Source organism: Suillus fuscotomentosus (assembly GCF_016647785.1).
Source record: "Suillus fuscotomentosus strain FC203 chromosome Unknown F5891scaffold_680, whole genome shotgun sequence".
In the NCBI taxonomy this organism is placed as follows: Eukaryota; Fungi; Basidiomycota; class Agaricomycetes; order Boletales; family Suillaceae; genus Suillus; species Suillus fuscotomentosus.
Genome location: NW_024540192.1, coordinates 1 through 11481, shown reverse-complemented (window position 1 = coordinate 11481; position 11481 = coordinate 1). Strand labels below are relative to the sequence as shown.

At 47.3% G+C, this 11481-nt stretch overlaps 4 protein-coding genes across 4 annotated transcripts; 2 read left to right on the top strand and 2 right to left on the bottom strand.

Moving 5' to 3' along the window:
* Positions 1–78: 78 nt before the first annotated feature.
* Positions 79–2342, bottom strand: F5891DRAFT_1204303 (uncharacterized protein; the record flags this gene model as incomplete). The annotated part of the gene is made up of 6 exons (XM_041368992.1): positions 79–524; positions 591–689; positions 742–993; positions 1045–1302; positions 1360–1626; positions 1676–2342. 6 exons carry the CDS (start codon positions 2340–2342, stop codon positions 79–81), a joined length of 1989 nt encoding a protein of 662 aa, XP_041216074.1.
* Positions 2343–3763: 1421 nt separating this feature from the next.
* F5891DRAFT_973572 (uncharacterized protein) lies at positions 3764–4327 on the top strand (the record flags this gene model as incomplete). Its single annotated transcript, XM_041376377.1, has 1 exon — positions 3764–4327. One exon carries the CDS (start codon positions 3764–3766, stop codon positions 4325–4327), a length of 564 nt encoding a protein of 187 aa, XP_041216073.1.
* A 1517-nt stretch (positions 4328–5844) lies between these two features.
* Positions 5845–7387, top strand: F5891DRAFT_1204301 (uncharacterized protein; the record flags this gene model as incomplete). The annotated part of the gene is made up of 3 exons (XM_041368991.1): positions 5845–6372; positions 6424–6824; positions 6874–7387. 3 exons carry the CDS (start codon positions 5845–5847, stop codon positions 7385–7387), a joined length of 1443 nt encoding a protein of 480 aa, XP_041216072.1.
* Positions 7388–8827: 1440 nt separating this feature from the next.
* F5891DRAFT_1204300 (uncharacterized protein) lies at positions 8828–11346 on the bottom strand (the record flags this gene model as incomplete). The annotated part of the gene is made up of 6 exons (XM_041368990.1): positions 8828–9061; positions 9156–9266; positions 10906–10988; positions 11040–11075; positions 11125–11274; positions 11328–11346. 6 exons carry the CDS (start codon positions 11344–11346, stop codon positions 8828–8830), a joined length of 633 nt encoding a protein of 210 aa, XP_041216071.1.
* Between the last annotated feature and the right edge of the window lie 135 nt (positions 11347–11481).

The window sequence follows — 11481 nt, the reverse complement described above, 5'->3', positions numbered from 1 at the left end:
TTTCTTTGTGTATATGGTTTGAAATCCTGTGCAATTCTACGATACAAGCAGTCAGAAATAACCTCATGCAGTGAAGCATCAAAGGAGTTGGTTCTGCGACTCTCTAGCTTCTATATTTGCCTGTATTGCGTTAACACGACTGATGAAGGAATCAGATATCAGCGTTCCCTCATCTGTTGCAAGTTGTTCCGCAGTGAAAGGCTGGAGCTCCTTCACATACTGCCTAATGCTGGACTCAAATTCTGAGGAGAAGGACTCCACCAGGTATTCTTCGTAGGTTTTTAATGAGTAAGACCCTTCAAGATACCTCGATAACCCAAAATGGATGCGAGAGAGAATCGGCAGCGCCAGCGGTTGACATCCCCCTAGTGTTGACTCGTGAGTGCGAAAGGAGGGGGGAGGGCTGTTCTGAAGAGGACATGAGTTGGATTCGGTCGAACTATCAAGGGCATTTGGATAGGAAACGCGGTTTGTGATGGGAGGATGGAGCTGCACATGTGAGCGTGTTGAGTTTGTGGAGTTAGCTGTAACGAAAGATTCAGACATTCTGTTTCCAAACCTGTCCTGACGAGGGCAAGGCATCTACTCACAAGATTGCGCTGCGTTATTGTACGATCGGTCAGCACAAGCAACATTACCATCGCCATTATCATGCTCTGTGGTATGCGTTTCCACCTGGGAAGATTTCACTGGGAATAGGAAATGAGTGAAGGCGTTCAGCGATCATTTTAACGCCCTCACCTTGCTTGTTTCTGAATTCTCGCCACCAATCCCCCGCTTGATTCAACATGCACTTTACCGTGTCGCCACGCAAGTGTATCCCGCTTAAGACCCATTCCAATACCGGCCGATGCTCTTGTGTGCTGATTTGATCCAGGCTTTTCCACAAGATACTGTCGTCAGCTCGCTGACCCTCCGAGTTCGTCTTATCTCGTTGCACATAACCTTCAAAAATCAAACGGAACTCTAAGGTGTTGAAAGGATTTTGATGATCTGGCGTGAGATTAATGTGAGGCATCGGAGTAAATGTTCTGAAAAACATACCCTTTTTTTCCGAAGTGACCATCTGTCTCGCAGATAGACTCAAACATTTTCCCAAGATCTCTACAAACTCTCTCCAAATTATCTTTCCGAGCCAGAGATCTCTTGCAGCCCCATCGATATTCTCTAAGTTAGGATTCTCAGAAATGATTTTGCTGAGGCTGCGCAAGTCACCCAAGAACTGGTCGACTTCGTGGTACGCTGGCTCTGTGATAAGAACGTAATGCAAAAGGTCGATTGGCGCGTCCCAATAGTCATTCCCTGTAGTAATTGAAAAAGTTATTTGTAACTGCAAACGACCGTCCGGATTGACGTCACCTTCACAGAACCAATTCCACTGTTTAATGCTCCAGAAGAATGGACGGGGCTCATTTCCCTCGTGCCATCGTTCGGGTAACTTCGTCCCTTTCTTGTACCGAGTCTTGAAAAATTGGCTGGGCTTTTGTAACTCTTCTAATGCCTGAGGTTTAATAGTTCTTTCAAAGACATCGTCCAGACCTTCGATACGCCCATGAATCCAGAGATTGGGGTCTGCCGGGGGCGATAGGATGTTAATCCCATCCTCCTCTATCTCCCAATCACTTTCTATTCAGATCAGGCGATGTTAGACGAACGGCCGATGGGATGGACACACCGAAAAATGCTTTATTTTCAATGCTTGCTGGATCTGCACGCATGAATTCAGGTCCATTAGACATGGCCTCTGAGTGTGTCATATCGAACCAATCTCGAAGCATCCGGACCTTCCATTCGTTGAGAATCTTTACGCGCTCCTCGCCAGGTTCGGTGTTATGACTCAAGCTGACCAACTCCTCAACCGCAAGAAGCCTGGAAAGCATGTATTGAACGACCACTGTCCCAACGTTCTGCCGGCAAGCAGTGGCCATCTTTTTCTCCTTCGGCCTCAAAGCCTTTCCCTCTTCCTTCGACCAAAGTTCCCAAATATTCATCATCAGCACGATATTATACGAAAGCTCGAGCCAAATGTCCCGATACCTCATGGGCAGGGGTACATACCCTCTAAGCCTCCCGCCCTCCATCACTGGTACGCGGCAGGTTGTGTGCTTCCTCCGTGTATCGAAATCAAAGGCAACAACTTCTTCCGGAGCGCAGTAGGTGATCTGAGTTCCAAGGTTTATCAGGGATTCATCCATGACTAGCTCTGCACGGATTATTGGAATGGAAAATGACGCCATAGGCTTCCGGAGTCGCACTGGAGGCGCCGGAAGAGTTGGTTTACTAGTGGACATCACAGAAAGTACCCGATCCTTCCTTTTCTTGGATGTTGTATTTGGCGTCATAGTGTTGGCTGCTTATTTTTTTGTCCGAGAAGTTCAGTGCGTGTTATAGCCTGCGAATCAACCTGTTGAGGGTGTTTCCCGAGCGAGGGCTCAAAGCTTGATCACTTGTTTTTTCGCCCGCTGTGGTGTTTGGTATCATTTGGCTACGGCTATTCCACCAAATATAGGTACGGAACGGTACCTGAAGAATGAATGATTAACGACACCCTGAACGAGGTATGGCAAGACTTGCCATGTCTTGCGCCAACACTGTTAATGTTGTTTCACATTACGACTATAGGTAAGAACTCATTCGATTTCTTGGTGCATACCGCCTTCACTAACATGAGCATTATTTAACACATTGCTTTTCTTGGTTAAGCTCGGTAGTTTTGCAGGTTCGTTTTGCTAGTTCTGCTCTGAGTACGTGTAACGTGACCACATCACTCTCAAGTTCTTAGTACACTAACTGGTATCGTGATGTCACTCGTCAGTGCCGGTTTTGCCATTGGGGTTAGTTTGTCTCCCAATTTATACACGTACGTTTCATATCCTCTAAATGCCACACAACACTAATAGATGTTTAATCCTCTCGCACCTCCATCACATCCTCTTGCACCCCTCTTGCACCTTTTGCACCATCTCACACCTCCATCACATCCTCTCACACCGATCTCGCATATCTGTCACATCCTCTCGGACCTCCGTCACAATTTCACAGACCTCCATCGTGACCTCTTGGACCTCTGTTGCATCCTCCTGGACCTCCACTGCCTCCTCTCGCACCCCTCTCGCACCTCTATCGCATCTTTCCAACGTAGCAAGGCATGAACGGAGGAAATACAGAGTTTTTGATCGAACAGCTAGTGTAACGTTCACACCTCTTCTTCCTCTGCTGCGTCGACCATCCTCATCGCGCACTTCGTCGACTTAGCTTTTCTTTTCCCCATCCTCCTCCCTGATTTCGTTGCGCAGAAGCACAAACGAACACCTCGCTAACACTCAGAGAGAGACCTGTTTTCTACCATTGTGCCCTGAAGGGGCAAATTAGTCAAATCACAGCGAGGCGGCACAACTTCCCTCGCAGCTCAACTGTTTCCCTTAGGCTAGAGACCCTTCGAGGCCGGTAGGCGCTGCGTGCCCTAGCCCGAAATCCTTGTCGTCTTTTCCTCACCGAAACGACCTTGTACACACGTAGTACATCCGTTCGCCAGTTAGTTTGAATCAAGTCTGTTTCTTTTCCGCACGAATGTTCTCGCCAATGTGAACCTCAAAGACTTATATCCTCCAGCGCATCCCTCTCACTGCAACATCACATGCCTCTAGAACTCTCTCTTTCTTGGAAACTCACTTCCGTAGAATTGTACTGCCAGATTTGAGGCTGAAGGTACAAATTTTCTCTGAACTTGAACGAGGATCGGGACTGCTCCAAGGTAAGTTCAATGAATTTGTTCGTTCAACACACACATGGGTTTACTGATAGACTTCGCAAAGTGAATGTACGTGTGAGTTTTTTGCTGGACAACCTCAGGCATTCTCTCGTCTTCATTGCAGGACTACAAGCTGCCTCGTTAGAAGATCATGCCTCGGGACTTGATAGTGAGACTATTGGACGCCTTCGCAACCCACCACAATACACTGCGACGATCGATGATCCCCATGTCAGGGCTGCTCTCGAAAACTACATGCATCTCAAGCATTCGGACTCTGATTTTGACCACACACGGCTTTCGTATATCAAAGGAAATAATATTGATCCTGCGGAGTTCCTGACACTCTATCAAACGAAGAAAATTGCTGAAGATATCACAGGCGTCTACTCTGCCATGCATGACATGCGTCCCAACTCTTGTATCGGCTATACAGTTCCGTTTTCGCACCTGGAACACTGTCCAGAGTGTGGTTGGTTTCGCTATGATCAAGCGCTGCTAGAAAAGACCTCTGGACGTACAAAAAACCTCGCATGCAGTTTCCCACTCCCCCCCCCCTCCACCCTTGTGCCCTAATTACAGGCACTGTACCCGGAATTCACAGAATGCTCAGGAGGTGTACTACCGTGACAGAAAAGCACAGAATATATTCGAGGAATTGGAACGGTGTGGCAGTCTCGACTCGTACAGCGATTTCTTCGATGGAGATGGCTATAGTTAGGCTGTACAAGGCAGGAACGATGACATTATTTTGATGACGTCTGTCCACGGTGCCCAACTCTACAAGAACAAGCAGTCTGACTGCTGGATCTCAATTTGGATCGTCTTTGATCGTTCTCCGGATACACGATACAAGAAGAAGTTTGTGATTCCTGGACTCGTCGTCCCTGGACAAAACAAGCCAAAAGACCTCGATTCTTTCCTCTATCCAAGTTTCCATCATCCCGCTGCAGTTATGAAAGAGGGATTTTCTATATGGGACGCCCATTGTGATGTGCGCTTCCTCTCCAATCTCTTTCTCGCCATTGCGACTGCAGATGGCCCAGGTCGGGGATCCCCACAGCACGCTTGACCATGTCGGGCATATCTTTCACTCATGCCGATTTACATCATGACTGCATGCCCTTGTCATGTTAGCCCTTGTCCTTTAATAAGCTCTTCCGCCGTACTCACGCTTTGTTGCAAAGCAGTCCGTATCCTTTGATACCATCAATCTTTAGTCCTCGTAATTTGTGGCTCTTTCTGCGATTCACTCCCATTCACTGGAACGACGTTTCTAGCGCCAAATCTGGCGTCCGTATTGCAAGCTTCATCTTGACGTTGCAAGCGCAATTTCTTTATCCAACAAAGAGACCTGCAACTCTGCAACCCATCCCTGATAAGGCTAGAAGCGCCTTGGACGAGCGAGGCAAGAAGAAGCGCCGGTTTCGGTGTCAACAGGGAAGGAGAATACAGCACAGAAATATCCAAGGTACCAGGTCCACGTTGTTCTATATTTTACTCGTCTTGAGAATTTTGTCAAGAAAGGACTGAATCTGAGCGTTTCTCTGTAGATGCTGATCCCTTCCTGCTGGCGGGCCCCTATTATTCGGAGACTGCACGGTGAGGAATGTAAGCTGACCAGATACTGTTTGGCAAACGGACAACACCCTGTACAGTCGTCAACGGCAAATGTTTCTTGCAACTGTAGATTCAGAAAAAGACAAAGAACTCATCAAACTCAGCAGTGTGATTCAATCTAGAACGGTTTTTTCTAGCATATCGAGCAGCATATTGCCACGTAACTCGGTTGTCTCTTGTTTCGTCTTTGTTGTTAGAGGCACCTCCCGATGCAAAATCCTGCCAGTGGGAGGTATGGCCGTAGGTCCATATTTACCCTGATTAACGTACAAGTAAATTGGTACTATTTAGCTGACTTGCAAATTTACGGTGGATTTAAACCCGGTATTGGTCTTTGGCAGAGACAACTATTCTGGTAACACGTACTATATTAATAATTGAGGATAAGTTACCTATTGGGAAATGTGAGGTTGGCGTGTGACACGTTGCTGTCGAAATCCGCTTTCCTTCCTCCCTTTTTATCCATCCCCAAAATGCCTCCCAAAAAGCACAGAGGAGCGAAAGCTGGTGCGATCCTGAGTGGTATCTCACGTGCTGGCCCAGGGGAGGCAGATATCGGGAGCATGGTGCCACAGGATGCGTCCAACCTCTCCAGAAACCACGGGGAGTTACTTCAATGCCTATCCGCCGTCTCATCCAACATGCTGGGAATATACTGCCACATGTGCTGCGACGCGATCCAACCTGGATTCCAACATCAGTGCATCAACTGCTACGCTCTCATTTGCGAACAGTTCGTTCCTCGAAGCAGCGGTTGCATTGTTCATGGATCTGTAGTGTGCAGCAGGGAGGAGTTCCTGTGCCCTATTTGTGCAAGGACCGGAAACAAGAAGGATTCTCCTTTGCCGTACGTGTATTCTGGCTTTGGGAGGCGAAAAAAAGTGAAGATGGAATGGCCGATGTGCCTCGTGAACCTTAATGCGGAGTCGTTGGAGGAAGGCTACCTGGTAACGACCACCAAGGTTGAATTAATCAATCACTACAAGTCACAGGCATCAAATGTCCGTGGAGCTGACATTCTTTTTGTGTGTGATACTGAAGATCCCTTCTAGCTTTTCATTCGCACCTTTCCCATAACCCAGGGTGTACAGATGTCCGAGCACAAGAACCTTGCAGATGGGATTGAGCTCATTCACAAGGCCATAAAGGCTGGATGTCCCCCGAATTCTTTTGTCATGATCGACACTGACTCGGATGAAATTGCCGAAGGAAGCGCTTCAATCTCAGACGTGGTTGCAAAATCCCTCGGCGAAGAGTTCATGGAGTGCATGGGAGAAGCCTCTTCTGCTGCAAGTGGCGACGCCACTGTCAACATTACAGCAACCGGGAAGAAGCCCTGGTGTGACCTCACGGCCAAGGCAAGGGGAGGACGGAGAGCTCTGCTCCTCGTCGGCGGTCATCCTGCCGTCAGGTTCCGTCATAACTTTGAATCGCTTGTGTCGCTTGTAGAGAAGTAAAAATTTCTTATGATACGCGAATGCGCTTCACTCATGGCACTTCAGTGACAAGTTTGATTTTGTGCTTGGATTTGGAGGTTCTGGCACCTCCGCATCTCAAATATCTCATACGGTGCGCTCTCTCATTGTAGAGACTGGAGTGTTCGGACAAACAGATCCCTGGTCTGCATTGAGAGATATCCTTACGTCAAACCATCAAGTCTTAGATTACACAACTGTTGTGTTGTTGTACGCGACGACTGCTAGTGTCCCCCGCCAAATGGAATGCCGTCAGATTGGGAAGGATGCCCCTGCATTGCGTGCCTTCGGCTACGAGTTCAAGATGTGCGGAACAAGCGGATGCGATCCAGGGCTAAAAGGAATACAAGTCTACAATCAGAAGGAGAAAATCCGGGTTCGGTGTACTTCGTGCCACTGGAAGTCTGCGTGGGCAAGGAACGATGAGGACAACGAGTACTTTAAGAGGGTGAACGCACTCGCCGCGCCTCAAATATTCTGGCACCATTTCCCCCCCTCAAAAGAACTTCAACAGTTCTTCATCAAACTCAAGCAACTGTGAACCAGAAGGAACAAGCAAGGGGAAGAAGGATGGAGACAAAGAGGGGGGGGAATACCACAACACCGCATTTCAGCCGCTGGAAGATGCACAGATGCTAGACTTGGGCTCGGAACATTCACTTGCGATGGACATTGACGAATAAGGTATGTCTCCTCCATCTCAAATTGCACATTCCCTTTTTTATTAACATGTCAAACAGAACTGACAATTACAGGCTAAGTTTTGTACACGTCGAAATTCAGAGACAAATTAGGTCGCCGTCAATGAGAGGCACACAATCGCTGGAGCTCATACGCTATATTCTCAATTCGTAGTATATACCAAACTCAGGAAGTATCCGATGTGTAGACGACAACACGTATGCGGACATCTAAGCTATATATAGCTTATGTACTGCGAGAATATCTGTGAACGCCAGGGTAGGAATGCCACATGAGAAATAATGCAAGATAAAGAGAAATGGCAGGCTGCCATTACACATTTCGCTCGACTCCGATAGACCTTGCTCCGCAAGGTAATTTGTTTTGAGTATTGCAGCTCATTTTATTTTATTCAATGTATGACCTATTTTTATACAGTTTGACTGCACATCGGACACCGGGAAGGACAGCTTGATATTTCCAGGTTGTTTAATAAAGGCAATGCGGATTCTTCCACAGTGGAGAGGGGTTGCAAGTGGCGCCACGTTGTAAGCCTGAGTGCAACCGGTGTCTTTGTGCCTATACTAATCAATATCCCCTAGTAGCGCTCTATTTGTTGCGTTTGGAAATTCTAACCCGAAGCGAGGTATCAGTGTAAGATTAGAATGAGGACTTCGTATAGCGGCTGTGCAGCAGGTGGCTTCTCTTCTCCGCCTACCACATATAGACATAGCCCAGGCTACACTCCGGCGAGCTCCAGCACCCTTTCTGCACACTGCTGCCTTACAGATTTTCGTTTTCCCACACATCCACTCCTTTTCCTTTTTCACCTATATACCTTTGGTGCTGTGCTGCTTTACAGCATTCTTCCTGAGCCCTATTGGCTTAACTACTGCAAGATCGTGCGCGGGTCTCAAATTATGAGACAGCAGAAGAACTTGTCGACGCGTTCATTCTCTGTGATACTTGAGAGCGATAGTTTGAGACCCTCCATTATTCGCAAGCGAGACAGATATGCAAAACTCTCCGACGGAGAAGAAGCGCAGGCTTTGTCTAATTTCCTTTGACGCAATCACACGCTCCCTCGCATCAAAAAAACTTCTATTACCAAATGGACAAATTGCACGCTCTGCCTGGAGGGAGAGATGCTAAGGTCACTCGACAAGACACGGATGTCTCGTAACGTCAAAGTACACGTCCTGATAATAGCTCCCGCCTCGCGTAATCGCTTCGCCACACCTGCATCATTCGGAAACACGGAGTTCAACAAGCTATATGAATCGCAGTCGTGTTCATTCCTTCATGCATTGCTATAACTTTCGGCTTTCCACTCTACACTATCAAACACACCTTCAAATGCCACAGTCGCAACATTATCCTTCACAAGAACAGGGATCCCATGGAGCGCACTACGTGGCACGTAGGTGAGCTTCTCATAATCCAGAATAGCAGCCTTTTGGAGCGCAGACAGATTTGTCACAGCGCGGAGCATCGGCACCTGTAGATTGACCTCTTCGATGCGGGAGAAATACGCCTGTTAAATCAAAATGTAAAAACCATATCCGTAATTCCATTAGTATCACTGCAGGCGATTCATGATATGCAAGACTGCTAGTATGCTTACGGACCTTGATCAGGTCGACACTCGTGAACTGCCCTGAGGTAAGCCCCGCCTGAAGCTCAATTTCAGATTCCTTGTCGAGATCAGGTAGAGGTTTTGTGATTGACACGGAAACCACCTGTCGGGAGATGTGTAGGAACTGGCCAAGTGCTAGCTATGCCCAGAAGAGGGCAGGTGGTTTTGCAACCAATTTTGCGTGCAGAGGGGAATGACAGCAAACAGAAGGTTAAAACCTAGAAATAACTAGGCGACAAGATAAGCTTGGTTCAAGTACCCCCGAGCGGAGCATTTCTCAAGAGGTCACTTAGGCGATAACCGTGACAAGCAAGACATCCAGGCAGGGTTGACTTCTCCCACGACTGAGCAGAAATACATGTGGACCTTTTTGGACGTTCAAATTTAGTAGAGATGGCAACTATGTATCATGCGCACCAGCTGGAAAGATATCTCAACATTCATTTTCTGGCTTGGTGCCAATGAAAGAATCCTTTGCTTAGCTCGAGGTCGAGCTTTGGCATCACCACTAGGTCCGTTCTGCACACTCTGTCTGGCGCGAGAGGAGCTGATAAACTGTTCGACATTAATTGTTGAGAGCCGGGAAACTCGAGAACATGATAAGTTGTAAGAGATGAAGTTCAGTACGGTGTAAAGTTTGCCCTGGCACACGCGACATGCAACATGGATTATGTAAAAATATAAATTAAATGTAAATGTTGTACTTATATCACCGCTCAGAGGACACCGGGGCAGAGTGCTCATTGTTCACTTCACTCGTGGCCTGGTCAATTCTGAAATGTCGTTGTCAATGTCAACTTGACCTTACGGCCGTCCTCTTGTAAATTACTTACACGGACTCTGACTCTTACTCCGGACGGTTCTGTGGGCATGCTTTCGGATCCGTAGAAGAAGTTGTATCGGAAGACATCAAACAACGTTTCGAGGTGTATCTTTTGACAGAACATGTGCCCCGCTACAGGCTAGAAAATCTTGTTCCAGCGGAGGTAGTTTCTCCTCCTCAAACTAGGTTTTACATCTGAATCTATCTGCCAGAGGGAACTGCGCCTTGATGACCTGTCAAAGCAGTTCCCGAGTTTTCTCATCGACTGAAGGAAATGTACGCCTCTTAGATTACCTTATTGGTCGGACTCGAGACAGCGTACATTACCGATGATAACCTTGGTCGTCTGCAAACGCTCCTAAAGGTACTGTTGAATCCATCCATCATGTCAAAACTATCCCCATCGACTTTGATTGTGCCACATATGAAAAGGCTTTTGCCAACTTTTCGAGGATGCATCTTTTTGAATTCGAGTCCGTTACGCGAAATGATTACTGTCCAACTACGTATCAGTCCCACGGCCTGGTAAATTACTGGGATAAGAGTTGAACGAATTTCACAATGTGAGCTTCGCAGAGCACAGGGAAGTAAAACTCATGCTCAGAGTTATGGGGTTGCACCAGGTTGTGAGCGATTTCGTGTGCTAGCGCGAAGTACCTGGGGCAGATCATTGATTCAATAACTTCAAGGAGTGATGATGCCTTACCAGGAAATATAAGCCTGGTTGGTATTCCCATTCTTTACGTCTTGATCATCCGCATCTGACAGCATCAGGAAAGCATGAAGCACCAAGTATGCACACGTACCATTCCTCGAAGAGGCTGTAATTAAGAAAGAGTCTGCCGTTCTGATTGAAAGCGATCAAGCCGCCCTCTAGGTCATGAAGGATGTGAAGTGCAGTCATTCAAAGACTTTAAACGTTTGCAAGGGGCATGACGGTGTGAATGAAGCGAGCGAGACAATCATGCTTCCTCGTAATGAAGGTGTGCGGTTCGGGAACATCTGTGCAATGAACTGTGAATGCTGCATTGTGCAGGACCGAGGGACACTCACTCAGAGCGATGAATATTTTCACTGTACCCATAACAACTGCACATCAATCAGTGTCATTAAGCTCGGGACCTAGTTCGCTACTTACCAACGTGATCAAGCTCAGTGACATACATTTCCGGAGACGTCACAACACCTTCATATAGAGACCCCTTGATTTTTTGCATCTCGCGTCTATTTTGTACTAGCTTCCCTTCCTCTGTTCTGCAACCTTTGATCGCCATCGCAGCGTTGGATCCTAGCAACGTGTCAGACAAATATTTTGACAAAAGTATGTCCAAGCTCACGAACGTTGCTCTTGCGGAGTCATAGCTGGAGGTGTCCTAGGAGATCTCTAGTTCAAAAATGACGTCCCACCCTAACGAACGACAACCTTACCTCGAGTTTAGGGACCACTGTGAGAGAGAGTAAGAGCGACTTCCGATGAACTGCAATACAAGTATAG